Source organism: Centropristis striata, chromosome 22, assembly GCF_030273125.1.
Source record: "Centropristis striata isolate RG_2023a ecotype Rhode Island chromosome 22, C.striata_1.0, whole genome shotgun sequence".
Lineage (NCBI taxonomy): Eukaryota > Metazoa > Chordata > Actinopteri > Perciformes > Serranidae > Centropristis > Centropristis striata.
The window spans coordinates 21,312,313-21,338,287 of NC_081538.1; the positions used below are offsets into that span (position 1 = coordinate 21,312,313).

The window sequence follows — 25,975 nt, forward strand, 5'->3', positions numbered from 1 at the left end:
GAACCTTTGCAAACCAAGAGAAGCTGTATTTTCTTGTGTAAAGTGACCCTTTAACTTCTAGAAGGCCATTGACATGGAAATGGGAGTGATCAAAGCCAGAGCAGTGTGGCTGCCCTTAGGTACATGTGGGATTGGGTGGGAAAGTGTTCATAGAATAGATTTAAATTGTATTTGATACAGCACTGAAAGAAGATACATACTACAAACGTGATTAGTCATTGATTCAATTTATTTGACAAAAACAGATTCAGTAATACTTTAAATAAGAAAGACTTTAATTGGGAGGGATTTACAGTTAATAAATCAGATAAATTTGACACTGTTAGATTTTGATTCGGGAATCTAAAGCAGTGATTCTCTAAGTGGAGTCTGTTTTTAATTATTATATTAAGAATGTTTTCACAAAAGGCTTTATAGATCAACAATAATAATTACAATATTATTTTAACTTTAAAACCCAAAATAGTTTACAGATTATGTTTTAATCTGATCAAATACATTGCATATTATTTAATTATTACATACAGAATCCATGTTTTATTTAGCCGCTATATGCAGTAAGAGTGAAACACTTAATATTGGAGTATCTTCCCACTACATTTCTTTCATGTTGTTTTTCACATAACTATACTTATATAGTCTTAAACCTATATAAGACAATATTAGTGAAAATAAAATAGGTTACAATCAATTATTCCAAGAAACACAGATAAAATTAACCTCTTACAGTCATGGAAAAAAATATTAGACCATTGTTTTCTTCAATTTCTTGTTCATTTAATGCCTGCTACAACTAAAGGTACATTTGTTTGGACAAATATAATGATAACAACAAAAATAGCTGATAAGAGTTTAATTTAAGACACATAGCCATTTTCCATTATAATAACCAAAATCATTATCAAGAAAACCATGGAAAATGTCTATCTATGTATCAGCTCTTAACTTAATGGGTGGTCTAATCATTTTTCCATGACTGTATCTAAAGGATTCATTACCTTTTTTTTTGTTCTTGGCTCTGAGCTGTCAGTACTAGGGCTCAATCTTATACTGCCCCAGCATGCTACAGGGACTGCACTCGCAGCTTGTGATATGCTGGTAGTTGTGGACTCTGGGTTTGAGGTCAAGGCACTGCAGGGTCACTCTTCTCCTCTCTGAGCTCCACTCCTGACAGCATTTGCACTTCTGTTCCACCTGCAGGTCATTGTGGAACACGACCCTGGGTGGAGGAGGGAGGGAAGATGGATTTTTTTCTTATATCATATTAAACTGACAATCTTTGGATTTTGACAAAAAAGACATTTTGAGACATTCCCTTCAACTTTGAGTAACTACGATGGACTCTTTTATACTATGTTCTTGCATTTTATAGAACAAATAATTAATTAAGGAAATAATCAGCAGATTCATCATTAATGAAAATAATTGGGAGTTGCAGACCTAATTTTGTGTTACACGCAGCCCTCACAAGTGGATGAAATTGAACAACCTTTAAAAGTGCTGCAAAGTCTCATGAAACTAATACAAAGAACACAAATTGCTTATCTGTGCATGTTGACATTTCGGGGATAAAAAGCTTCTCAGCTTTACGCAGAGGAGACAGTGGCGTGGAGAGAAATGTGTTATTTTATCCTTAACCAGAGTTACAACTCAGTGAAGTTTTTACAATTCACACACCCAGTATGAACACTAAAAACCTCAAACTGTGTGTCAGTGACAGTAACATTTCCTCTTACCCCGGCTCAGACGCACAGTGGCCCTGACACACAGGTATCTTCACCACAGCGACACAGTTGCCTACGGTAACGTTAACACTGGTCACCTTCGGAGCACAGCTCTGGTTACCTGTCATCAAAGGGGATTAATACAGGAGGCAGCACAATGAGTGGGAGCAAAACATCTACAATCTTTGAGGATATTTTAGCTTCGCCATCAAGTTTCGAATGCAAGAAAGTCCCTTCTTATTTAACTCTAACACACATGTGAAATAACAGCAAGCATGACACTTCATGCATGACACATCAAATGGTGTACAAGAACATAGCAACACAAAGCATACCCTGTCTCCCACCCTCCTCCCTGACAACGACCCACCCTTACCCTCCCACTGCCCCCACAACATACACTTAATGTACAGATCCCAATCCACCAACCCACCCCTTCCTGCAGTCTCAGAAACAAAACAAAAACAAACAAAAAAACAACAACAACTCCACACCTTCCCTACTCACTGTCTGCTGGGGATCTAGCTACCGTAGTTCCTGTGGTGTTGAGGAGGTCATCATGTCTGAAATCTGAGCTGCTGTTGCTCACCACAGGTTGATAGTTTTGAGTTTTGCTTTGTTAATCCTTGCTGTGGAGAGCTCCAACATCTCCACATCCAGAAAGTATGATAACCACTGAAGAACTGAAGAATACTAAGAGAGTGCAGTGGGCACCATCGTTGACCTATCATTTTCTTAGCTGCTGTTAAGCCACTTAGCCAGATCTTCCTCAGCTTTTCAATCTTCCCACATATATCACAGAGTAACATATAAGAACATATACAGCAGCAAACATGACACCCATTCATAATGACAGATGACAAACCTCACCACAAACCTCTCACCACAGAAAAACATCGAGACCAGCACAAACATGACAGGGACAATATACAGTGATGCCAGTGGAATCTACATATTCTTATTCAGTGCTATGATGGCTGTGGGGACAAAACTTTTTTTGAAGTGGGCCTTTTTGCAGTCCAGTACCCTATATCTGCGGCCAGATGGGAGAAGAGTGAAAAATTGGTTTAGGGGGTGGTCCGGGCTGCTGACTATGACACGTGCCAGGCGTGTAATAGCTTGGTCATTTGTTTCTGACAGGCTGGGGGTGGGGAGGTTGATTAGTTTGGATGCTGTGTGTGGGATTTTGAGCAGTCTGTTTTCGCTGGTGACAATAAGCAGGGTGAAGAAGCAGGGGGAGCAGTACGATGGGTTGGATGATGCTTTTGTAGAGGAGTAAGAGGAGGTGGGGGGCCACAGACAGTGATTTCAGTTTGCAGATGACATAAAGCCTTTGCTGTGCACGTTTGTGTGTGGTAATGACATGTTCGTTGAAGTTGAGTTTGTTGTCTATGGTGAGTCCAAGGTATTTGAAACTGTTGACCAGTTCAACTGATTGTCCTCTGATGAGAAATTATCTACCTCTTCACACTCCCACACCATGTGTAGGAAGTTTTCAGTCTGATCGGGTTTTCTTATTTAACTTTTGATGGCTAAATTGTTAGAACTGAAATCGTCAATGATTTTTAACATTTCATTAATTTTGACTTAAAGGCATAGCTCAGATTATTTTAAGAGGGGTTGATCAAATATGTTTTATTACTGCCCCCGTCCACTGAAGTACATTCCTTAGCTTCCATGCTAGTTCTGCCTGCTTCTCCAAACTGACTGCTATCTACAAAACACTGACTATGTACCTCATACGACCCCATGTAAAATAAAAAAATCATAAATATCCGATCAACTTACATGTAAAGCAGCAGTGTTGGTCGTCCCAAATTCTGTCCTCCTGGTGAATAAACCACAACAGCTCAGTGTCAAACATTTTTCTTCTACTCACTCACTTACACTTAACTATGTCTTGGTCTCATTGTTACAGCTGGTGTTTAAAACTGTGTTTGAAAAAAGCTTTCTTTCCATGCCCAATAAATTTTAATTTAAAAAGTCTTTCTTTTCATTTAAAAAGTCTTGATAGGCGACATGCCACCATACCTTGTACTTTATTGACCTGGTCACATAGTAATTATCCAACACGCTCTAGTGATTAATGCTTAATGCTCAATGTTCCCCGGACTAATACTGAATTTGGAATTTTCCGCTGCATCTACCTGGAACATCTTCCAACACTCACTCAAACTCAACACAATTATAACTCTGGGCCAGTTTAAAACAATGATAACCAATAACTCTGCCTTTCACTGCAACAGTTTTTAATGTTTTTCAAGTGTTTTGTCTGTGCTGTTTGTTCGTCATTGTGTGTTCTCTGTGCTCTCGACATTATTGTAAATGAGGGGTTGCCCTCAATGATTCCCCGAGAAATAGATAAAGGATAAATGAAATGAAATGAATGCAAAAACTTGTTTTAGTTGCAGGAATTGCAGCGATACATAGGTTGTTATTGTAGAATAAAGCTTGTAAGATGTTACAGTTAAGAATCTAAGGTAAAGAAGAGGGGAGGACAGTACCTCCTGGCACTCTTCTGCGGGACAGACTTTAGTCTCAGTCTGAATACCCTCGGTGCTGCAGCTGAATGACACACAGGGTCGGGCGGCATCCTTCCATCTCTCTCCCACCTACACACACACACACACACAAAGACAGCTATCAGACACTATACTGCCCTACAAAGCCTAACTGCAGTAACTACATTTTTGGTCGAAATTATGTTATAACTAAAAATTAACTCAGTTATGTCTGTTTTATCTTGTGACAAAGTTTTAGATTTCAATTTTGCTTTATTTCAGAGAAATAATACTGTGATACAGTATAGCCTTGTATTTCTTCATTGTGTTGAATAGTGAAGACAAGAATAATAGAAATTATAAATTTATTTGATAGGGAAATTATAATCTAGATAGTAATTAAGTTTAAAAAAAAGTGAGATAAAATCATATTTAGACTAAAATATAACATTACTTTATAATATCAAGTCTAAAATACACAAATTTTTGAATAGAATTGTTAAACACTTAGTTACTGCACTGTGTTTGTGCATTACTATTAAAACCTTTTACAGCAATGCAAAACCAGAGTGCAGTAACTACATTTTTGGGGTCAAAGGTTAAATAAATCATTATGATTTTTGAGTATAAAAATTACATCATCAATACATCCAGAAATATAATTTACGTACCTATAACCCATTTGGCTTGCCAGTTTAAAAACATTAAAACACATAAAGCAGTTTTTCTCAGTTTTACCCTTTGCGTAGTTACTGCAGTTAGACTTTGTAGAGCAGTATACGGTACAAAGATAAATTTCAATCCAAAATGCTTTTTTTCTTTCTCATACATACATTTTACAAGATCAGACACAACATACCTGGTGTGTTTGTCCATGATAACTGCAAGTCTTCTCAACTGGAAAATTAAGTAATTAATTGTGTTAATATTCCAGTGAGGAAAGGAAAGATCAAACTTATGATGTGCCAATGCTTACCACAAGTCTGAGCTCCACAGCAGGAGGTGTTTACCAGTACAGAATTGGGGGCACACCTGGGAACTGGCGGAGGAGGTCTACGAACACACACCTCTGTGAAAGTCTGGTTGTTACATGTACACAGGTTGCAGCCCGACTCCCAAACCTCACCAGCCTGGAAAACAGGTATACAAATACTTTTCAAAACTCAATTCTGATCTACAGCCAGAGATATTACTTTTTTCCCACCATGAGACAAAAAAACTCACCCATCTAGGTTCACCAGACGGTCCTTTGCAAGCTGATGGAAAAGGCACAACCTCACAATTAACACTAGATATGAAACATACAGTATTTTTAAGTAGATAGATAGATAGATAGATAGATAGATAGATAGATAGATAGATAGATAGACAGATAGACAGATAGATAGATAGATAGATAGATAGATAGATAGATAGATAGATAGATAGATATATAGGAACTTTGTTAATCCATTGGGAAGGTGCAGCAGCAGTGCAACACCAATACAATAAAATAGAATAAATAGAATAAAGTTAGTAACAAGTCATAATGTGCAAAATAAGAGAGTTCAAGACACAATAAAAATACAATATGAAATATAAAAACAAGGAGATATTATAAATTATATCATAAATACAAGGAAATATATACTATAACTATAACAACTTGGTTAGTGCAAGTGTATACAGCATCGTCATGTTACTCACAGGGACAGTCAGTGACACAGACGTTTGAATGATTTCCTGCCCTGATGTTGTCGGGGGGACAGAAACAGCCTGCCTTTTTGTTCCTGAAGGAGGATCCTGGATAACGTTTTCTGTACGGCCCAAACCAGAAGAGAAATAGAAGTGCTATTAGCTTGACAGTGGGAAAATTGTGGATTTATTAATGTGCAAAAAGAATGTCACAACGAGTGTGTTATTTCCTAAAAGTAAACTTTACAAACCCTGCATAGCAGAAGTCATCCAGCTTGTCAGCACATTCTCTGTAAAATAATCCTTCTGGACATTTGGTCACATCTGAAACATAAACAAGGGCAATGAAGTTGTTTAAAGAGGAATTTAACGTTGACACTTTTCACCAAAACATCACCATCATTACAGTCACATCCATAAACAGAAATGTGTGCAAATACAAAAGTAAAGTTCCTTGTCTGATTGGCTTTGCTTCACACAGTATAAGAAAAAGGATAAAATCTACATACTGCAGCTTCCATTGGTCAGTTCTCTCCAGTCAAAACAGAAACCGAAAGACTTGCATTCCTCGACAGCTTGCTCTAATGAAGAGCAAGGACCATTCCTGCATGAATCAAACTCACAGGCCCCCTTTAGAATGTTCAGATCCACATACTTGCTGCAACTTGAAAAGACTCTGAGGAAACAGAATAGATGAGATTTTTAGTCAGTCAATTTATTAATATACAACATGCAACAACTGAAAACATGCACAGAGACAGAAAGCCAAGGGCATCAACTGAAACGCAGAATCATTTCAGGCCCCCCAGGATTTTACAATTCCACAATCTAATATTTTTCCATAGGGATCTGAACGCACCGTGTAAAATCCAGTGTGTTTACTGGACAGTTTAATTGAGCTATGCTTAAAATTCGATTTTGCGTCGAATCAGACTTCTTCTTCGGTGCGTTGTCTTGTCGTATACATGCCGGCGAAAATCAAATTCCAATTGCATTATCTGGTTGTCTTAATCTGAGTTGGAGAACTCCGACATTAGTCGGACTAACATGCTTACATGCACTTCAGCTGTCCAACTACAGTCGGATTAAGGCAATAATTCGTTTTTTTTCAAGTGTCATGTAAACGTACTGATTGAAGCTACTGTGTAAAATCGGCCCAGCCAAAGTTTCTTACAGTACTGTGTTACCGTAACGTTAGACGACGAGCTCCATTCATGCAATATATGGGGATAGTTCAATTACAATCCAATAAATACATGACAAGCTAAATCAAGTTCTCATGTGTATCTTTTATTCTGCGGCTTGGCTTTGAAAAAAGTTAAGGTTTTTGCAAATAAATTAGTCTAAAAACCTTGGACAAATGTAGTTGTTGAACCCTGTTATACAACATTGAAAAAAAATTAACAATATAGCAAACAAGGTGCAGGGAAAATGAGTACATGGTTGTCGGGTTGGTACTAGGTGGTTGTGAGGTGACTCCTTGGTGGTTGCTTGGATGTAGGGCATTAGTAGCTAGGCTGTATAGGGTGACTGAGTGATTACTACTATGTGTCTGCATTCAGAGTTTGTATGATATCTTAATAAATATGACAAGGTGTGTGTCTGAATGTGGGGAACTTACGGGTGGTTTAGCAGGTCACAGAGTCTGTTTGCAGAGCACTGGGTAGTAGGGGATGTGCTGTAGGAGGGTGTAGTAGTGCTTCCGTGACAAGGTACGTTCCTCGGTGCTGAATCACAGGCTGGCTTCAGAGGGTCTGCATATACCCAGTCATAGGCCGTCTTACCACAGCAGCTGTCGTCTTCGATCTGCCCTCCTGAACGGATACATGATCCACCACCACATACACCTGGAGAGAAGATGAAGAGGTGCGATCTGAGCACCATTTATGCTCACGAAAAAAGTTTCTTTGGAATTGCTGTCTTTCTGCCCCATAGTGATCAGAAAGTGTTAATGCAGCATCCAAGCTAATTTACCAACACATTGGCCACTGTTGCAACACTGACAGACAAGATTAAGTGAATAAGAGAGATGAAGAGGGTTTTTTTCATTACCTCAGCTCAACACACAAACAACCACTGTTAAAATGGATATACAACATGCACTTTACCACACCCGTGGACCATCCATTACCCACCACATTGTCCCTGGGTGTTGTTTTGGAAGTATTCCATGCCCAGAGAGACCACAAGGTTATTCGACAGACTGAGGGAGACATTAGAGCGTATCTCAGGGATGGAGATTGACACTATGAACCCCGTGGTCTCAAACATCATCCCGTGCCCCGAATATGGTGGCTCTATGGTCATGTTGTTCAGAGTGACCTAGGACAGATGAGATCACTATCAAATCAACTGCTTCATTCCTTCGATAGAGTACTGTATACTAACATCTGAAGTGAAATCACAGAAAATGAATATCAGCATCTTTGAAGTCAAATAGCCAATATATTGTATCAGGAGGCATAGTGACATGATATACAATAAATAAAGAGAGTTGCATCATATCCCACCTGTATTTTAAATAAATCTGGAATAATACTGAGTGTAGCTGTATTTTTCTGATATTCCAGGATGATGCCTTTAGCACAGGTGCCATCGAGTCCCTCAAAACAGTAGTAGTTGTCCACGGCAATGGTCAGATGATAACGTGGTGACTGCTCCTCCACCAGGATGTAGGTGCATGGCTCCTGGAAACTAAAGTATAGGCCTGCGAAAGAGATGTAGTGGGGGTCCCCGAAGAGCTCACATTGACCTAGGGAGGTTAAGAGGTGATTTTAGTAGATATGGACAGGAAACAAGAAATCTTAAAAAATTAATAAAGAATTAGCCATGTTATCGGCATGGGTCTAGGGATAGAATTGTCTGTCAATCAATTTAGCACTTCCAGACTAAAAAAACCCAATAACTATTAGATGGATTGGCCTGAGATTAACAACGTGAAAAATATGAGGCATAAATCAGAGCTAAACTACACTTACAGTCACACTGATATGTTCCACAGCATCCATCAGACACTGCAGTGTACTTGTCTCTGGGGCAGTTTGGAATTGTAGGCTGTGCACAATCCACTGTAGTCAACAGTATTATCTCATCTTTACATTCCTTATGGAAGCAGTCCTCTGTCCACATTTCTCCACAGTACCAGCGTTCTTTCGTCTTCAGGTCGACACACTCACACACTGGTGGTTTGATCAACACAAAACAGTAGAAGACAGTGAACATAGGAAAGACTACAACATTGTTTGGGTAATTTAACTGTTAATTAACTGAAACTGAAGAAATGGAGTAAGATGCAGAACAAATACATGTCACGCACCATAAGGTGTTGCCTCCGTACTGGCAGTTATGAATGTTGTGTTTGACCTATATTCAGTAGTAGTCGAGGCATTGGTAATAGCTGTTGTTGGTGGAGAAGTGGTAGAGGCCATTGTCGGTGATGTTTCAGTCGTTGTTATGTAAGGTGTAGTTGTTGGTGTAGCGGTGGTGGAAAGTACAGTTGACCAATTCACAGTGGTAGCATTGGTAGTGTTCAGTTGGGGCGCAGTGCTGGGCTCCATTGTTGTTACCATTGTTGTGCTACCCGTTATTATGACAGGTGTGGTTGTTGGTGTAGAGTTGGTGGTTGACCAATATTCAGTAGTAGTTGAGGCATTGGTGATAGCTGTCGTTGGTGGAGAGGTGGTAGGGGCCATTGTCGGTGATGTTTCAGTCGTTGTTATGTTAGGTGTAGTTGTTGGTGTAGCGGTGGTGGAAAGTACAGTTGACCAATTTTCAGTAGTAGTCGAGGCATTGGTGCTAGCTGTCGTTGGTGGAGAGGTGGTAGGGGCCATTGTCGGTGATGTTTCAGTCGTTGTTATGTTAGGTGTAGTTGTTGGTGTAGCGGTGGTGGAAAGTACAGTTGACCAATATTCAGTAGTAGTCGAGGCATTGGTGATAGCTGTCGTTGGTGGAGAGGTGGTAGGGGCCATTGTCGGTGATGTTTCAGTCGTTGTTATGTTAGGTGTAGTTGTTGGTGTAGCGGTGGTGGAAAGTACAGTTGACCAATATTCAGTAGTAGTCGAGGCATTGGTGATAGCTGTCGTTGGTGGAGAGGTGGTAGGGGCCATTGTCGGTGATGTTTCAGTCGTTGTTATGTTAGGTGTAGTTGTTGGAGTAGCGGTGGTGGAAAGTACAGTTGACCAATATTCAGTAGTAGTCGAGGCATTGGTGATAGCTGTCGTTGGTGGAGAGGTGGTAGGGGCCATTGTCGGTGATGTTTCAGTCGTTGTTATGTAAGGTGTAGTTGTTGGAGTAGCGGTGGTGGAAAGTACAGTTGACCAATATTCAGTAGTAGTCGAGGCATTGGTGATAGCTGTCGTTGGTGGAGAGGTGGTAGGGGCCATTGTCGGTGATGTTTCAGTAGTTGTTATGTAAGGTGTAGTTGTTGGAGTAGCGGTGGTGGAAAGTACAGTTGACCAATATTCAGTAGTAGTCGAGGCATTGGTGATAGCTGTCGTTGGTGGAGAGGTGGTAGGGGCCATTGTCGGTGATGTTTCAGTAGTTGTTATGTAAGGTGTAGTTGTTGGTGTAGCGGTGGTGGGAGGTGGATATGCTGTTGGAGAAGAGATGAAATTGAGGTTGGATATTTTGAAAACAAGTTATGTGAAGGAATATACTACATACTGTAATCTAAAATTATTTAATGTTTTGTATAACTGGTAATTGACACAGGTACATAGGCACATGATACTTACAACATTTCATTGTTCCATTTTCACAGCGGCTGACAAGGATAATATAACAGTCAGAAATATCCAGTTGTCAATGAAAAAAAATGAAATTGCACAATTTATTTAGATTATGGTTACCCTGAAAAGTACAGATTTGGACATACTGTATTTATATTAAGAATGGCCCAACTTACCACTCAGTGGACCCTATCACCACCACTGTCCCAGGCTGAATGATAGTGTCATTAAAGTAACAGGTGCAATTTCTCATTATGGTGCATTCACCAGTATTTTCATCAAAGTATGGCGCCTCCTTTGTACATCTGGGGTAGCAGCCTTTTCCAAGAATAAATATAATGTTTATTTTATGGGTGCACATGGATTTGTAAGCACTGACTATTGTAAGTGTTTTGCAAATGTTCCTTTTCATATTTGAGAATCAATTTAACTCTTATAGATTTGAATGCAATGAGAAAGTCTGATTACCTTCCAGCTTGTGAGTGATGTAGTTGTCTTTCCCACAGGTTAGCATCTTACCACAGGCTTCATAGTGCCAGCTACACTGGTTCTGCTCATTGTAGTAGTCACAGTAGACCGCTGAGGTTTAAATTATGACAGATTAATTAGTCACAGACTGAGCTATAGTTTATGTTTTGCAAACATCCAATAATAATTGACGCACTTTTAAGGGACACGAGTTGTTGGCAATATTGATTACATAGTGTCAGTCCTCTGCAAAACGACAAAGAACAATTTAATATTGATAAAACATTACATAAAGTATATAAAGATTTTAAAATAAAAAGCAGTTAAATAAAACTGGGTATTTAAATTGAAATTTTCAGTAAACCAATGCATATGTCATGTAACTGGCCGTTTGCAAAACTCCTCCCCCGAACGCTTCTCGTCCAATCATATGCTTTGAGCTCTGAGCTACAAGGTGGCACAGTGTGCATACAGGATTTGTAAATCTGACACCAGGTACCCCAAGAGTTTAGCAGGAGGAATCGTTTTTTCCCCTTTTCCAAAAGTCATAAAGCAATAGGCTGTTGATTAAACAGTGTGGGAGAGCCCTCTCCCAACTTAATATCTCCAAGATCAACAGACACACAAATTTCTGCTCCAAGTTAAGCTGCTAGTTAGCAAACATGAGCTAACTAACGATTGTCTAGCTGTAAGATCAGATAACCCAAACCGGATTCAACAGCTATGGTTGCTGTCAAATAGTATTCCAATACTGGTGCAGAACTAGTCCAACAAACTAATATGTTAAAGACACTGCACGCTAAGCTAGCTAGAAAGGTTGCTAGGAGCTTAACATACTTCAGAGCTTTACTGTGCTAATAGCTAGCGTCACTGAATCCCACATCGGCCAGCTTTGGCTAACATTCTATCAAAGTTTCACATTAACTACTAATATAAATGATCATGTTATGTTTCAAATTAATGAAGTGATGTGAAACTAGAGTCTAATCTTATCTTTCAAACCGTATATCATTTTAACCGTGTACGTTAGCCTTGGAGTCAGCTAAAGGACACTAAAGCCGGTGAATTGTACTTGTATTTGTTCCATCAATGTTGAACATAATGTCCCAACCATAGCAACAGTAACCAAGGGGGCGGAGCTTTTGCAAACAATCAGTTAAATTCTTTTAAAAAGTGAATTTCGTTTAAATGACAAAGATGAGAAGAAATAAAAAATAAAAATAAAGATGGCTTTAAGAGCGAAGTTCAATATAATGTGATTGTGATGGGAAAAGTAGTTCTTAACTTACGACACAAATCAGGTGTCCTCCATTTTACACACACATCCTGGTCACTGCAGGCTTCTGCATAGGCTGCTACAGCTGTGCAGAAGCCCAGGAACTTCCCTTCAAACTCACAAGAGCAGGACTCCTGCACACAGGCACGGTAATAGGGATCTGGATCCACCTGGGGATAGTAGAACATCCAGAATATTAACACATTTATTGAGTCTTACATAGTTATGGTATTGTATTGCAAAAGATTTAGATTACCAAATGTATTTACTGTATCCAGCCCCTGACCCTGGTGTCTGTGGCTTAATAAATGTATAAAATGCATACCCTGAAGTGGCATTCTTTGAATGTGTCTCCTGTGATGATCATACAGCGGCGCTGGGCCCAGGCTGAGCAGTAGGAGTTGCGTTCACATGGGAATATCTCGGTGGTCACATCAGAGCAAGGAGGTGTAGCAGCTTTCCAGCTGTTGCCAAATGCAAGGGGACTGGACATGACTAAAAAACATATATTTGCTGTTATTATGACCACCTTAACAGAAATTTATCAGAAAAACATACAGAAAAACACACTTTACCTGCTGAGCCACTTATCTGCAGGTCATTCATCTCATTGGAGTCAAAATTTCCACAGAGGCCGCACACTCGGTTCTACAAGAAATTAGAGACTTCTCGTTACACTTCAAATTTAACTGTGCTGACTCTCAAGGAGGATATATAGATGTTTCTAATATTTTGTTATTTACGCTAAAAGTGTGTAATCTGGTGACATAAATGAATAGATTTATAACTCCTCATCACTAACCCTCCAGTGTGCATGCAGCTCTATGGTGATCCTGGTGTGTCTGTCCCAGATGAGAGTTATTCCTCTGCTTGGAACTGAGATTATGGTGTAGAGTCCCACAGTGTGTGTAGTGTAAAGGGGATCTTTCTGTAGAATCCAGCCGGCATGGTGGCGCCTGGTCACCCTCATGTCGCTCAGTGTCAGGGTGACTTCGTCCTTTTAGGAAAGCACAGATACAAGTCGTAAAATAGAAACACTTTTGATGAACAGTTTACTAGCCTTAATTTCCAATGATCTGCCACTGATAAAGTGTGTGGACCAAAGTGAATAAATACATGGATTACAGTATAATTTATACAGTAAAGATAGATTCTAAACATGTGGACATTAGCTCGGGAATCCCAGAAACAGCCTTCCACCTTCAGGTCGAGGATGATAGAGCGGGAGCAGGTGAGTGCCTCATCACAGCATGGGACACTCTCCACTCTGACAGAAAAGGTGCCGCCTTTAGAGCCACAGTCATCCTGAAGTGAAAAGATCAGAGTTAAATACATAATGTTGTGAAACATATGGAAAAAAGTCTATGTCAGTGGTTCCAAACTGTTTTGGTCTGAGGTACCATCTATTTGTCCAGCAATACCTTTTACCTTTAACTATTTCAGCCGTTACTTTTTAAATATGTATTTCTTTATTTTTTACTATTTACTTTAAGCTATGCACTCACCGGCAACTTTATTAGCTAGCAAGGTGCATGGATAGAACGCTAAGCAGGATGTGACTTAGTACTCGATGCCACAACAACACGCACTATTTGTAAAAGCCGGCGAAGCAGTGTTGCCAACTTAGTGACTTTGTTGCTATATTTATATTTTTCAGACCCCCTTAGCGACTATTTTTCAAAACAGCGACTGACGACAAATCCAGTGACCTTTTTTTGGAGACTTTTGGAGACTTGTTCCTACTCTTCTTAACGCGGCTTGTTTAGAAGAGTAACAAGGAGTTGAAGCAGCACAGTCCTGCCGCAGCAGTCTCTCCCAGCTGCAGTCACAGAGCCGGACGGGCTGTTAACCCCCTTAGCGTCCAGTCTGCAAATTGCTATTAGGCTAACAGTTAGCTCTGTAGCAGTACAGTGTGTATGTGCTGCTGCTGCAGGAGGTGTTCACTTAGCGATATCTGTTTGTTTACAACAAGCACCGGACACTCAGCACAGTTAGCGATGCCAGTTAATTCACGATCACGATGTTTATGATCAGCGGATTTGCATAAGCCATGCTGTTTTGTTTATGATCAGTGGCAGACGTTGTGCACAGTTAGCGTCGATGGCCACAGTTTCTTCTCCCGTGTTTAATCCATCGCTTATGTGATCACGGATCACGGTCGAAACTGTCGCTAAGTGATTACGCGACGATCAAAAACCATACGTCACCTCCTGAGTCTCTTAAATCCCTCTGGGGGCTAATTTGTAATGGAGACAGACTGAGTGAGCGGACTTTTGAGAGGGCGTGGCCTGAGACTTTCCCGTCGGCCACTCTTCCCCCTAAAGGAAACACAGCTATTGAGTGTTGGCTATTTCAACTGTTCATTCATCACTTGTAGGCAACTAGTTCAACCTTTTCCATTACGTTAGCTAATCATTATAAATCTTAAGTCATTCCTTTTTGCTATTTATTTCTAACATTTATTCATTACTTTTAGCTACCTGTCTACTGTGCTCACTTGCTAACTCATTTACCATAGTCTTTACTTAATTTTAATAATTAGTTGAGCTCCTCCACAATCTTCCCAGCATAAGTACCCCCTAGGGTACAAGATTCCCTGGCCTATATTTAAAAAAAATGCCCAATACTATTTGGATATATTGATATATTGTGTCCTTTGAACGTGAGGGTTAAAAAGCTTTAGTAAAGAAATGTGTGAGAAGTGGAGTTCGTTCCTACTTTGATGTCTGGTCTCACCTCTACAAGTGTGTACTGACACTGTCCATCAAAGCGGTACCATTTGGAGTCAAAGGTCTGGTAGTGTCCGTTTCCATAAACTTGACACTTCCCAGGGCAAGGCCTGCCCCTGCAGAGCCACTGACCGTGTCTGCAGACACTGGGAGACAGAGAGATGTCAACCTTTTCGTCAGCCTCTGCATCATGTCTTTATTAGCAATTGAAAGAATCAATTGATTTAATATACAAGCAGGAAAGCAGTACTAATGCAGTTGTTACCATGTTCTGCAGTTGGTTATGACGTGCTGTCCTGCACTGAAGACTTTGCCACTGTACACACAAGTGCAGTTGTCCAGAGATACACAGTTTCCACGGTGATCCTCATACTGGTCATGTGGACAGTAACAGCCACTGTCACAGGTCATATTGGTGCCCTGGTAATCACACCAAAAGAAAATCTTTTAGCTCAAGGAAATGTTTGACCCATTACAATAAAACAAAGGGACAAACAGTAAATGTTAGGGATGCAAATCATTGGCAGGAAGTTGATGTAAAAAAAGAAAAGCATCACATCGATCGAAATACATTTCCTTAATGCTAATAATTAACTATTTTCCAAGGAAGAATTACTAACAATACATGAATAATAAAGCCATTTATATAAATATATAATCTGTTGACCTACCATTGGTTTGCTGAGACTGGCACAGGTTTTCTGAGCCGTGTTAACAGGATACTTGGAGCAATGAACACAAACTTTCCCATCTCTGCACCCTGTGTTAATAATATTTCACAGTTCCACACATTGTCAAGTTTTTCTCTTCTTTTTCTGCAGTTAGAGCAATTTTGTCTTGCCAGAATTCTGGCTTAATTTCCACTATTAGGAACAGACGCTGAAAAAATGGAGCAAATATAACAAAGGATGCAACTGACTTTGACATGATTATGATACATGAAGAATATATATTTACCACAATCCGGGGAACAGTGCAGTTCTCCATTTTCACAGATGCTGCAATAGACACAATATTTCTAACACAGTCTTGCTTAAGTATGTGTGCATCCGAGGTATAGATTACACAGTTGAGCATACTATAACAGCATTAGAAGACTTGGTTAGGTGGGTAAAAGCCTCAGCCATTGGGGGAGGAAACTACAAAGTGGAATGTTGAAATAATGTAAATAATCACTCACCAATTTTGTCCGTTGATCACAACAGATCCCGGGGACGTTGAACCACCATTATAGCGACAAGTGCACTCTGACTTTGGGACACAGATGCCTTCTTGGTTTAGGTGAGTTCCGTCCGGACAGCCACAACCCTCCACAGGATCGTCGTCCACCCCACAGGAAGGGTCCGGGCTAGACAGGGAAAGGCATGTGTGGTTGCAGGCTTTCATGCTGTAGGAGAATTCTTGGTTTTTCTGACATTGCAGAGCTGCAACATACAATTGTAAATAACTGTAAATAAACCACTGATTTTTGATAATGCACGTGTACATTTTTGTCACTCACTTGTCATTGATTTAACTCAGAAGTCATAATATTTACTGTTATGAAGGGTCTGACTGGCCTGAAGTGTTTTTAATCATCCTTTTATCGGTATCACAAAAGTGAAAAATCAAGAATATCATAAATTGCCAGCAGCAGAATTGATTTGATTTGGGCATTTTGGCCGAGTTGATATATTGAACAATTTAAAAATTACTCCATTGTCTCTTTTCATTGGCCTGTGAACAATAAAGTGTGACAATGCAGACAGAATAAGTTGTATATTTATATCAAAGATGAACTCACTGCAGTCGGTGGCTTTCCTCCAATCACCAATTACAACACCCAGACTGGCACAGGCTTTGGCATAGCTGCCCAGAGCCACACACAAGCACTGTGGCAGACTGCTGCCACTGGTACATGTTCTCTGGATGCAAGCCTGGAAATGAAGACACATTTTATAATAAGAAGAAATCGCTTTATGCCAATGCTAATATCAATGACAGGTGATTTTTGAAAATTGGAGAAACGTATTAAGTCTTGTTACCGTGTGGTAGTGATCGGTTGGGATATGACTATGGCACTTAGCAAATATCCCAGTTGGGTCGTTCAACACGGCGCACTTCTCATCTGCAAATATTTCTGCAAACGTACAGTACATATTAAGATAAAGTAGTTTTTTCTTGTAGTTAGAGTTTTTGAAACATGTCACAAAGAAGCAAGCGAGCTAATGACAAATTATCAGTGGTTTAACACCAAAATGTAATAATTGTTTTATGTCTATATTTTAAAATAACCTCTATTCCCAGATATGCAGAATTTTGGGAGGCAAATAAAATATTGTGCAGGAATTAATACCATAGACTGTGCAATAGACGTGGTGTAGCTACAGTCAGCTATTAGTTTCTTGGACTACCATTCTGGAGTTTCAAGTTTGGCTATTTGGTTTTTTAAGAGATATTTGGACCAGAGGGTGGATCTGGGAAGGAGGACGCTAACTTATTAGCTAACGCCAGCATTAGCTAGCTAGCTTGGTAATCAACAGCCAACTCCTTCCGGTAATAAATGAAATGACGGTCATTTTCTAACATTTATATATTTAACTTTAATTTTTTGCAACCAATGGAGTAGCCCCCTTCTGGCCATTAGAAAAAATGTAGGTTTAAGGTACATTCGCATTGCCTTTACTTTTCAGACCCAGAGGTTTCTGCTTGATTCATACACATATTTCCAACATTTTAGAAGCACGAGTACCATTGTTAGTGTTGATGCAGGTGGAGGGTATGTTCGGTGTACAAGGACTCATAGCCCAGGAAAGAGCGAATTCTTGAGCAGAGTTCTCGATGATCCCACTGCCAGTAGTGAAGTCATCTGTGGTGTCCTTGTTACTGTTTCCACAAAGACCTGAAAGACAGATCAAACTGGAACTGACAGTACATAGAAAGTTTTTTGAAAGCTCATTAAAAAACTACAAGTCATAGTTAAAGTAAATTCCAAAAGTAATGCAGATTGCCAGTATATTCCTGCCTGTTTGTAGACTCAGGTGCTAACCTGAGATCTCGCCAGTGTGGTTTTTGGGTGGGGTTATGTACAGCTGGATTTTAGGAGACACCTGGACTTGAATCTTCATACCAAAGGCTGTATGGATATGGACGTACAAAGAGGACTGCCAGAAAACCAGAACATGATCTGACAGGTGACAGAGAATAGTAAGTGACTGGGTAACCAAGACATTATGAAAGCATTACTAAGCTACCAGACATATTAGATATTTAACAATTCCATTTTTTTTACCAGACTGTTTAGTTTCAGTGATCTCAATCCCATCCAATGTAACCATGTTGTGTGAGAATTTATACATGTGCTGCAAATAAAAAAATACATTTAGATTCAGTGACTGCATAACTGCTTTACATTAGTTTGACATAATATATTGTTTTAAATTTAACCCTTGAAGACTGCCTGTACCTGAGCAATCACAACATAGACTGCTTCTATATCGGGTTCCTCTTGAGAATACACGATTATTATAAGCCATTTGGGACCCTTAAAGAGTAATTTTAAAACAGCAGTTAGTAACATAAAAATACAGAATTAAACAATGTGACATGTTGGGGTAGTAGTGGGACAGATTCACCTGTGAAGCCATGTATGTGCATTTACCAGGGACAACATATTGTTTGCCATCAAATGTTGTCATAAACTGCCCTTCAATGACACATTTGGAGGGGCAGGAGTTTTGAGAGCATTGCCATTGCCCATTGTGACACATACTGTGGATAGAAATGAGGATGAAATGCAAATATTTAAAATAGGACCACTTTACTGATCATGATATATTGCAGATTTTCCTTAAAAACTAAAAACAGGTTTTTTTTTGCCACCTTACCATGACTGACATTTGATGCTGCGTATTTCTCCGTTTGAGTACGTCTGGCCAGCAAACACACAGGGGCAGCTGGACTCACTCACACAGTGGTAATCGTCTGCATGATCATTAAGCACCGTTCCTACAACACAAAGGAGTTTATCTTTTATTGTAAGGCTTTTGTTGACTAAACGAGCTATGTCCAGGTGGCAACCTCCGGGTCTGAGCAGTGAAGCCAACCCTGAAGTGCCTTAGGCCTGCATTCTTTCAAAAATCCAACAGGGGTCGCCAACCGTGGTAGCAAAAGAATCCGGTCCTATCGATCTCAATACAAAATGAGACTACTTCTCACTTGATTTATTACTTCAGAAAAAATCTTGTGGCAAAATTGTGGTCTCAATCGCTAGTTTCAAATCTTCTTCAAGACAATATGATGTTAATTGTGTAAATAATGGTCCCATTTAGAAGAAAATAGATGATGAAGAAGCTTACGATTTGGGGCTTGGCTACCTTTGATTGGCAGGTTGCTAACACGGCAAGCAAAACAATGCATTTCCACAGCAGGTGTACATCCAAATAGCTGTGAACTTGCTTGGTGTTTTCCATTTTTTCGTCTCAGAACTTTGACCCTTTCACAGTGTTTTTAGTTCATGAAAGTTTATTTGAACATTTTGTTCATGTAAAAATGTCTTGTTCTTAAAGACACTCCAAGGGGTCAGCTGTTCATTTTTTCCGGTATGTAACGTACATTTGGTTTTAGCATTAACAGTTTATTTTCAGAATCACCCATGAAAACAAAAAAAAACTCCAAAGATGGCGTTGGACAAATAGCAAGATGGCAACAGTCGAAACAACAACTATGATGCTTCAAACAGGCAGTCCACAAACCAATGGGTGATGTCACGGTAACTACATCCATTATTTGTATACAGTCTGTGGCAATGACACAACAATGAAGAGCTACATGATAAAGTCAGATAATCTCACCCTTTGGGCAGACACAGGAGCTGATGAGCTCCTGGTTGCTGGAACTGGGGTTGGGATTGGAGCAGCTGGGAACAAAGGCTGCATCCTGATCTTTATAATCCAGGTCTCCTGGACATGTTGGCTCCTCTGCATTCACCAACACAAACAGACAATCAAATCATCAAATAAGTTTCCAAAAGGTAATTTGATCCAGGCAAGTCAAAGAAAATTTAGCTTCAAAGAGTGCTTACCACATTTAGTTACAGTTCTCCATATATTCCAGGCAGGGGAGGTATTTTCACAATGTAGCATGATTTCTTTGTGGAAGGCACAGCGGATGAATTTACTCTTCTCATAGCCGTGTATGTTCTCATAACAGAGTTTGAGATAATGAGGCGTCATAGCTTGCAGGCAACCCGAAATGTAGGAAAAGAAATCTTGGCATTCCTACAAATATCAGAGAAATCAGAGAAACCACTGAACATCTGGATCAATGGCACATTGTAAGGTGTAAATGTTTCATTATGTGTTCAAACACAGCTGAATGGATTTAAAACACAATATACAGAGGAGCAGTACCAACTGGAATCTAAAATGATCACAACATTCACTCAGTTGTGTTTAAATCATACGAGTTACTGCAACTTACTGCATTCTTAGCAGAGACAGGATCTTTGGTTTTACATGTGTCATCTGCAAGCATGCTGTCCTTTATCAGCTGTTGGTTGTTGCCTGATTTTGTGAAAAATTTTAATTATTAGAGCAATCTGTATGCGAAGAAATTATAAAGTTTGCATAAACAAAATATCTTCATTTGAATAATCCTCTACATTATAATAATGACTATAAATACTGACATTAGCATTGTTTTACACTCATTGCTTCACTTGACTTTCAGATTATTTGAATCTAACATCATACACAGCTTTACTAAAGCTTCCCAATTCTATATAAAACCCATTTATGGGCTATTATGACCACAGTTTCTTCTATTTCTATACCACTAACACTATGTTTGCTGCTAACGTTACCACTAGTATATTCAGGCTATATTGCAACATACCTGCTATGAAGTCAGGTCAATTAACCCTCATACCTGAGATGTTGTGTTTTCCACACAGTCCAGTCATGTCGGGGCTCAGGTCCTGTTCCAGCTCCACCTTATCAACAAGAGTTTTAAAAAAGGTGTATGATGTATTATGTGTGAATGCATTTGTGTTTATGCTCGTGTGGGTGTCTGCTGTATGTTGTCAACTCACCCACACAGTGTCTATTCCTCCTGGTACACTGTGCCAGGTGACAGACAGTGGAAGCAGCGCGCTCCTCAGTTTGGTGTAGATGCCGTAATGAAAGATGTGCTGGTAGGTGTGGTCGTACGGCAGGGAAACACTTTCAACGAACAAAACACAGAGACATCAATACAGGTGGAGGAAGTCTCCAGATCTTATCCTGAAGTAAAAGCACTAATATCACACTGTAAAAAATACTCTGTTACAATTAAAACTTATTTCATTGTGGCAGTTTAATCAGGAAGGTGTACTTAAAAGTTAAAGTACTCAATGCATATCAATTTAAACAATCAAATTATTAAAATAATTACAAGAAAAAGCTGCAATTTGTCATATTATATATATGACAATTTACAAACATATATGTGTAGCTGGAATCATGGCATTTTTTGCATTAAAAAACATAAACAATTATCAAAATAGTAATAGTAATAATATTCTCGATTTATCGTTTCAGCTGGACTTTGTTTTTGTTTTTTGTGTGTGTAAAATCTCACTCTGAAGTATACTGGAGTAGAAGTATAATGTGGCACGAGATTAAAATACCCGTAAAGTTCAAGTACCTAAAATTTGTACTAACTTGTACCTAGTTACATCGCGCTACTACTAATAATATACAAATACAAATACAGAGAAAAGAGGTTATCATCATAAATACACATATGGTTATAGTAGTCCTGAATGGATTACTAAACAGGCCTACTGGACACGTGCCCAGGTGCCCATAAAGGCCTTCAGATGCAAAATGTCACTCAAGGAAACGAGTACCGACCAGGAAGAGATTAAAATTGATTATAAAGAAACATTAAACCACCACAAATAGATGCCAAATAGCTGCAAAGAGACTCACAACAAAAGGAGGCTTAACAAACGTCTGTCTTGCTCTTATGTAAAAGAGGTGGGGCAGCCTTTTGTATGCCTGCGGGAGCCCGTTGTCTCACAATCTCTCAATAACATCTTGAACTGATCTTCGATTTTTTCATTAGGAATGTGAAAACTGGTTAAATATTACAGTGCCAATTTCTCCCTAAACAGCCTGTAGGTCACCTTTCAGAACACAGAGAGTGTCTAAGCTAATAATCAACTAACATTGATAACATTATAAATGCATAACTGAGTATAAATGCCTTTTATGAAGGATTCATTCTTCTGGCAAACCACCTATCTGCTACTTTTCAACTCTTCCAGCAGTTTGTGTGGCTCACAGTGTGATTTATTGGAGATTATACATTTAGATCTCAGCAAACACAGACTCAGGGGGTGCATGATTAGATCAAACTTTGCACATTTTGGTTTTCTGTGTGGCTGTGTAATCAAACAGTAACATGATGGGTTAGGGAGGGGTCGAACCTTTTCCTCTCCACCAGGATGCTTCCATTCTGCACAACCGTCCGCACTTTGTTGATGATGATCTCAAGTTGGACCAGCAGCCCATTGTTATCTCGTCGTATGGTGATATCGCATTCCACCCGGTTGTGGGTGAATCGTGTCAGCGTGAATGGGCAGTTGGACCGGACATAGAAACCTAAACCATTGAAAGGCTCGAAGACGCCACTGCCAAATGTCCTGCAAGTGTCTGATCACAATTTACTGATTAATGCTCAACACTGAAGACATGACTCAACTCAATACTGAAGAAATTGTATTTTTTCTTTGTTATGTTTAATTAAGGGTTTAATTGTTACTGTCGAAATGTATTCTGTTCTTCTTGCCAAAAGGCTAATGAGCAGTATTATACTTTACCTAATCAATTCCGAACTCAATAGAAAAATCTAATAACTTAAGTTTTGGATTATAAGTTTTGCATTACTCTCCATCAAATTGTGAACAAAGTAAATTTGCTTTCTTTGTAGTATAGTATATTATCAGTCAGTCAACTATAAAAATATAAAAATAATCAAATCACATTTATTTGTCACAATCTGTAGAGAAATGTGTTTGTGTCTAGCTCCAAAACACAATTGATAAACAAAGAATATAATAAAATACAATAAAAATCTTAACCAATATATTCAATAAAATAATTCAGAATACACACACACATCTATGTATCTATGTATCTATCTATCTATGTATGTATGTATCTATGTATCTATCTATCTATGTATGTATGTATCTATGTATCTATCTATCTATCTGTGTGTGTGTGTGTGTGTGTGTGTATATATATATATATATATATATATATATATATATATATATATATATATATATATATATATATATATATATATATATATTAAATATATTAGTTTGTTTCAGAAAAATGAAATGAAACACAATGTCAGAAACATTTAAACACCATAAAGGTACAATATAATTAACTAATCATGATCCAACATTGATTGACTTATACTCACATTTCTGAGTGTCTGTTGTTGTGGCTGAGTCCCCTGTGCCTAAAACTAGGAGAGAAATACAGCATCAGGGTGGAAGCTAACAGGAACTGTAATTAAAAATGAACAAAAATACTTGGGTTTATCAGGAACGTTACTGTTATACCAGATACAGTAAATAGAAATGTATGCAGACAATGCATATCAGTAGTAAATGTTGGCAGATACTTAAAAAAAAGTAAATAATATTTTTTTTTTAAAGTGAAAGTAGATATAGTGCAATGTTAAATACTGCATTGAAAATGTAAAAATAAAAATAAAAGAGAGTGTTATATAAATGGACTTTTAATATTGGAACTTTGAGTGGATTGCATCTGATTTTATACAGGCTCATCATGTCTTGTTTGTAGATGATTCTAACTAAATCTGTCACATAAATGAAGTGAAGTCAAGAGAAAATATATTTATTTCTGAGTGTTGTAGAGTAGTATGAGATTGAAATACTTAAGTAAAGTACACCAAATGTGTACATAAGTATATTAATCAAGTTAATGTACTTTTGCACAGTACTGTTCCTAGGCCAGTCTGTCAAATATGATCTTTATAATTTTGCTGTTTATGCTGCTCAAATTCAATAATAATACTGTCATAGTTTGATTTTCCAACACCTCTGTCCCTTGTTGCTTTTTCAGCTTGGAATAATTAAGATAATATTAAATTCATAAATAAGCAATAGCATGATACCTGAGGCCAGTGAAAAGCAGAAAGCCAGCATCCATCGCTGGGAGGTCATGCTGCCAGATGCCCTCCTGCTGCAGGTAAACCAGGAGAAACTGCACAACCAGCCCACCACATGGCTTTTATAGTCCATATACACACTCTGAACCACCCACCCCGACTCACAGACCAGCACATTCCAGGAAACTAGTATCAGAAAAGAAATCAGATTAAGCATTAAACCAGAGGTTCCCAATATTCTTCGACCCAAAAAAACCCTTACAACTTTCATTGTGTTTTCTTGTTATAGTATATATATATACATATATATATATATATAGTATATATATATATATATATATATATATATATATATGCATATATGTGTAGTTATTGTAGAACAACACAGGATAAATGCAATAGAAAGAGAAGTGTATTAAACATATTTTCATGTTCGTTTGAATATTTGCACAAAAATGCAAAAATTAAATACATTTTTTACAAATCATGATAATTTGAATGAATGAATCTGAAAAGTTCTCATGGACCCCCAGACAGAGTGCCACAAGATCCTGGTGGTTCCTGGACCCCCACTTTATTTTGAAATTATGATTTAAATTAAAATATATCCTGCCTATTCTGTTGTATTTGCAGTTAAGGAAATAAATTCCGATTTCCCCTCTGTTACGTACTCCCGTGGGAATTAAGTGTGTGGCCTCTACAAAAACAAGAGAGTTTGAAATTTGAGCCTGTTCTTTTATTTTTGTTAACCCAGAATGATAACAGCTTGTATATGAACGTGTCCCAAACCTCACACTTGATAGGTAAGATATTAAGTTCAGCATAATGAACTAACTGGAAAGATAACTCTGCAAACACTGGGGAAGTGGAGAATGGTGGTCAACAAAAGAAAAAATAGGCCAATGACAAAATGAGAAATGAGGCTTGGTGAATGACCAGGGGACATGAACCAGGATCTAGTTAGTTATTTTTCAGCTTGAGATCTGAGGGAAAGTACCACGTGACGTGTTTTCAGGTACTTAGACATCTTTTTATGCAAAGGCTATTTTTTTTAAAGCTGCAAATTGATTTAAATTGCCGTCTTACGTCAGCGAGGTGGTAAAAGGAATAAGTGACACATGAGCAAGCTCCATTAAAGCCAAGATCTATTATCACCTGTCCATTTGAGATACTGCATGCCAATTAAACGGTAGGTATTAGTACTGAGGAGAACTTCACTGCATATAACTAAACTGTAATTATATATATTCATGGAAAAATAATGATAACAACAAAAACAGCTCATACAAGTTTAATTTAAGAACTGATATCTAGCCATTTTCCATGGTTTTCTTGATTTAGTATATATATAGTTATTATCAAGAAAACCATGTCTAGATATCCGCTCTTACAGTTTTTTACAACCGCTATGACCCGTTGTTCAATACTTTTAACGCTTTTTCAAAACTCTTCACACAGTTACCACAACATCAGCCTGTGTGGACGATACAATTAACACAATTCTTCTTCTTTTGACACAAAATACACACATTTTACACATTTAAAATTAGTTTTAACTCCTTTTACACACAAGCTCAATCAAGACCAAAACAGTAGATGTTAACTGGTGAATTTTCAATTGCTTTCACACAGTTTGTCAAAACAGAAAACCTCATGTTCAAAACTAATGAATTGAAGATTACATTGATCACAGCTTCTGCTC

At 38.5% G+C, this 25,975-nt stretch overlaps 1 protein-coding gene across 1 annotated transcript; it reads right to left on the reverse strand.

Annotated features, from left to right (window-relative positions):
- Window positions 1–227: 227 nt before the first annotated feature.
- Window positions 228–24,405, reverse strand: LOC131961065 (mucin-2-like). Its single transcript, XM_059326342.1, has 44 exons — window positions 24,280–24,405; window positions 23,560–23,604; window positions 22,550–22,775; window positions 21,170–21,299; window positions 21,007–21,070; window positions 20,560–20,642; window positions 20,162–20,357; window positions 19,932–20,057; window positions 18,966–19,086; window positions 18,714–18,849; window positions 18,545–18,622; window positions 18,371–18,440; window positions 18,128–18,265; window positions 17,831–17,980; window positions 17,124–17,218; window positions 16,883–17,015; window positions 16,280–16,523; window positions 16,057–16,097; window positions 15,771–15,859; window positions 15,365–15,519; window positions 15,107–15,245; window positions 13,571–13,675; window positions 13,173–13,367; window positions 12,946–13,018; window positions 12,696–12,865; window positions 12,384–12,540; window positions 11,095–11,205; window positions 10,803–10,944; window positions 10,633–10,661; window positions 9,216–10,490; window positions 8,878–9,078; window positions 8,410–8,651; window positions 8,035–8,221; window positions 7,521–7,746; window positions 6,409–6,575; window positions 6,151–6,223; window positions 5,912–6,021; window positions 5,450–5,481; window positions 5,202–5,355; window positions 5,085–5,122; window positions 4,229–4,336; window positions 3,513–3,552; window positions 1,737–1,845; window positions 228–1,219 (listed from the first exon to the last, which is right to left on the reverse strand). Exons 1-44 carry the CDS (start codon window positions 24,326–24,328, stop codon window positions 1,033–1,035), a joined length of 6,639 nt encoding a protein of 2,212 aa, XP_059182325.1. The 5' UTR covers window positions 24,329–24,405; the 3' UTR covers window positions 228–1,032.
- Between the last annotated feature and the right edge of the window lie 1,570 nt (window positions 24,406–25,975).

Coding starts and splice junctions, on each gene's coding strand:
- LOC131961065 (XM_059326342.1), bottom strand. CDS start 24,328: ATGACCTCCCAGCGATGGATGCTGGCTTTCTGCTTTTCACTGGCCTCA. Junction 23,605..24,279: donor CTGCTTTTCACTGGCCTCAG/GTATCATGCTAT, acceptor TTTCTCTCCTAG/TTTTAGGCACAGGGGACTCA. Junction 17,219..17,830: donor CTGCATCAACACTAACAATG/GTACTCGTGCTT, acceptor GTACGTTTGCAG/AAATATTTGCAGATGAGAAG.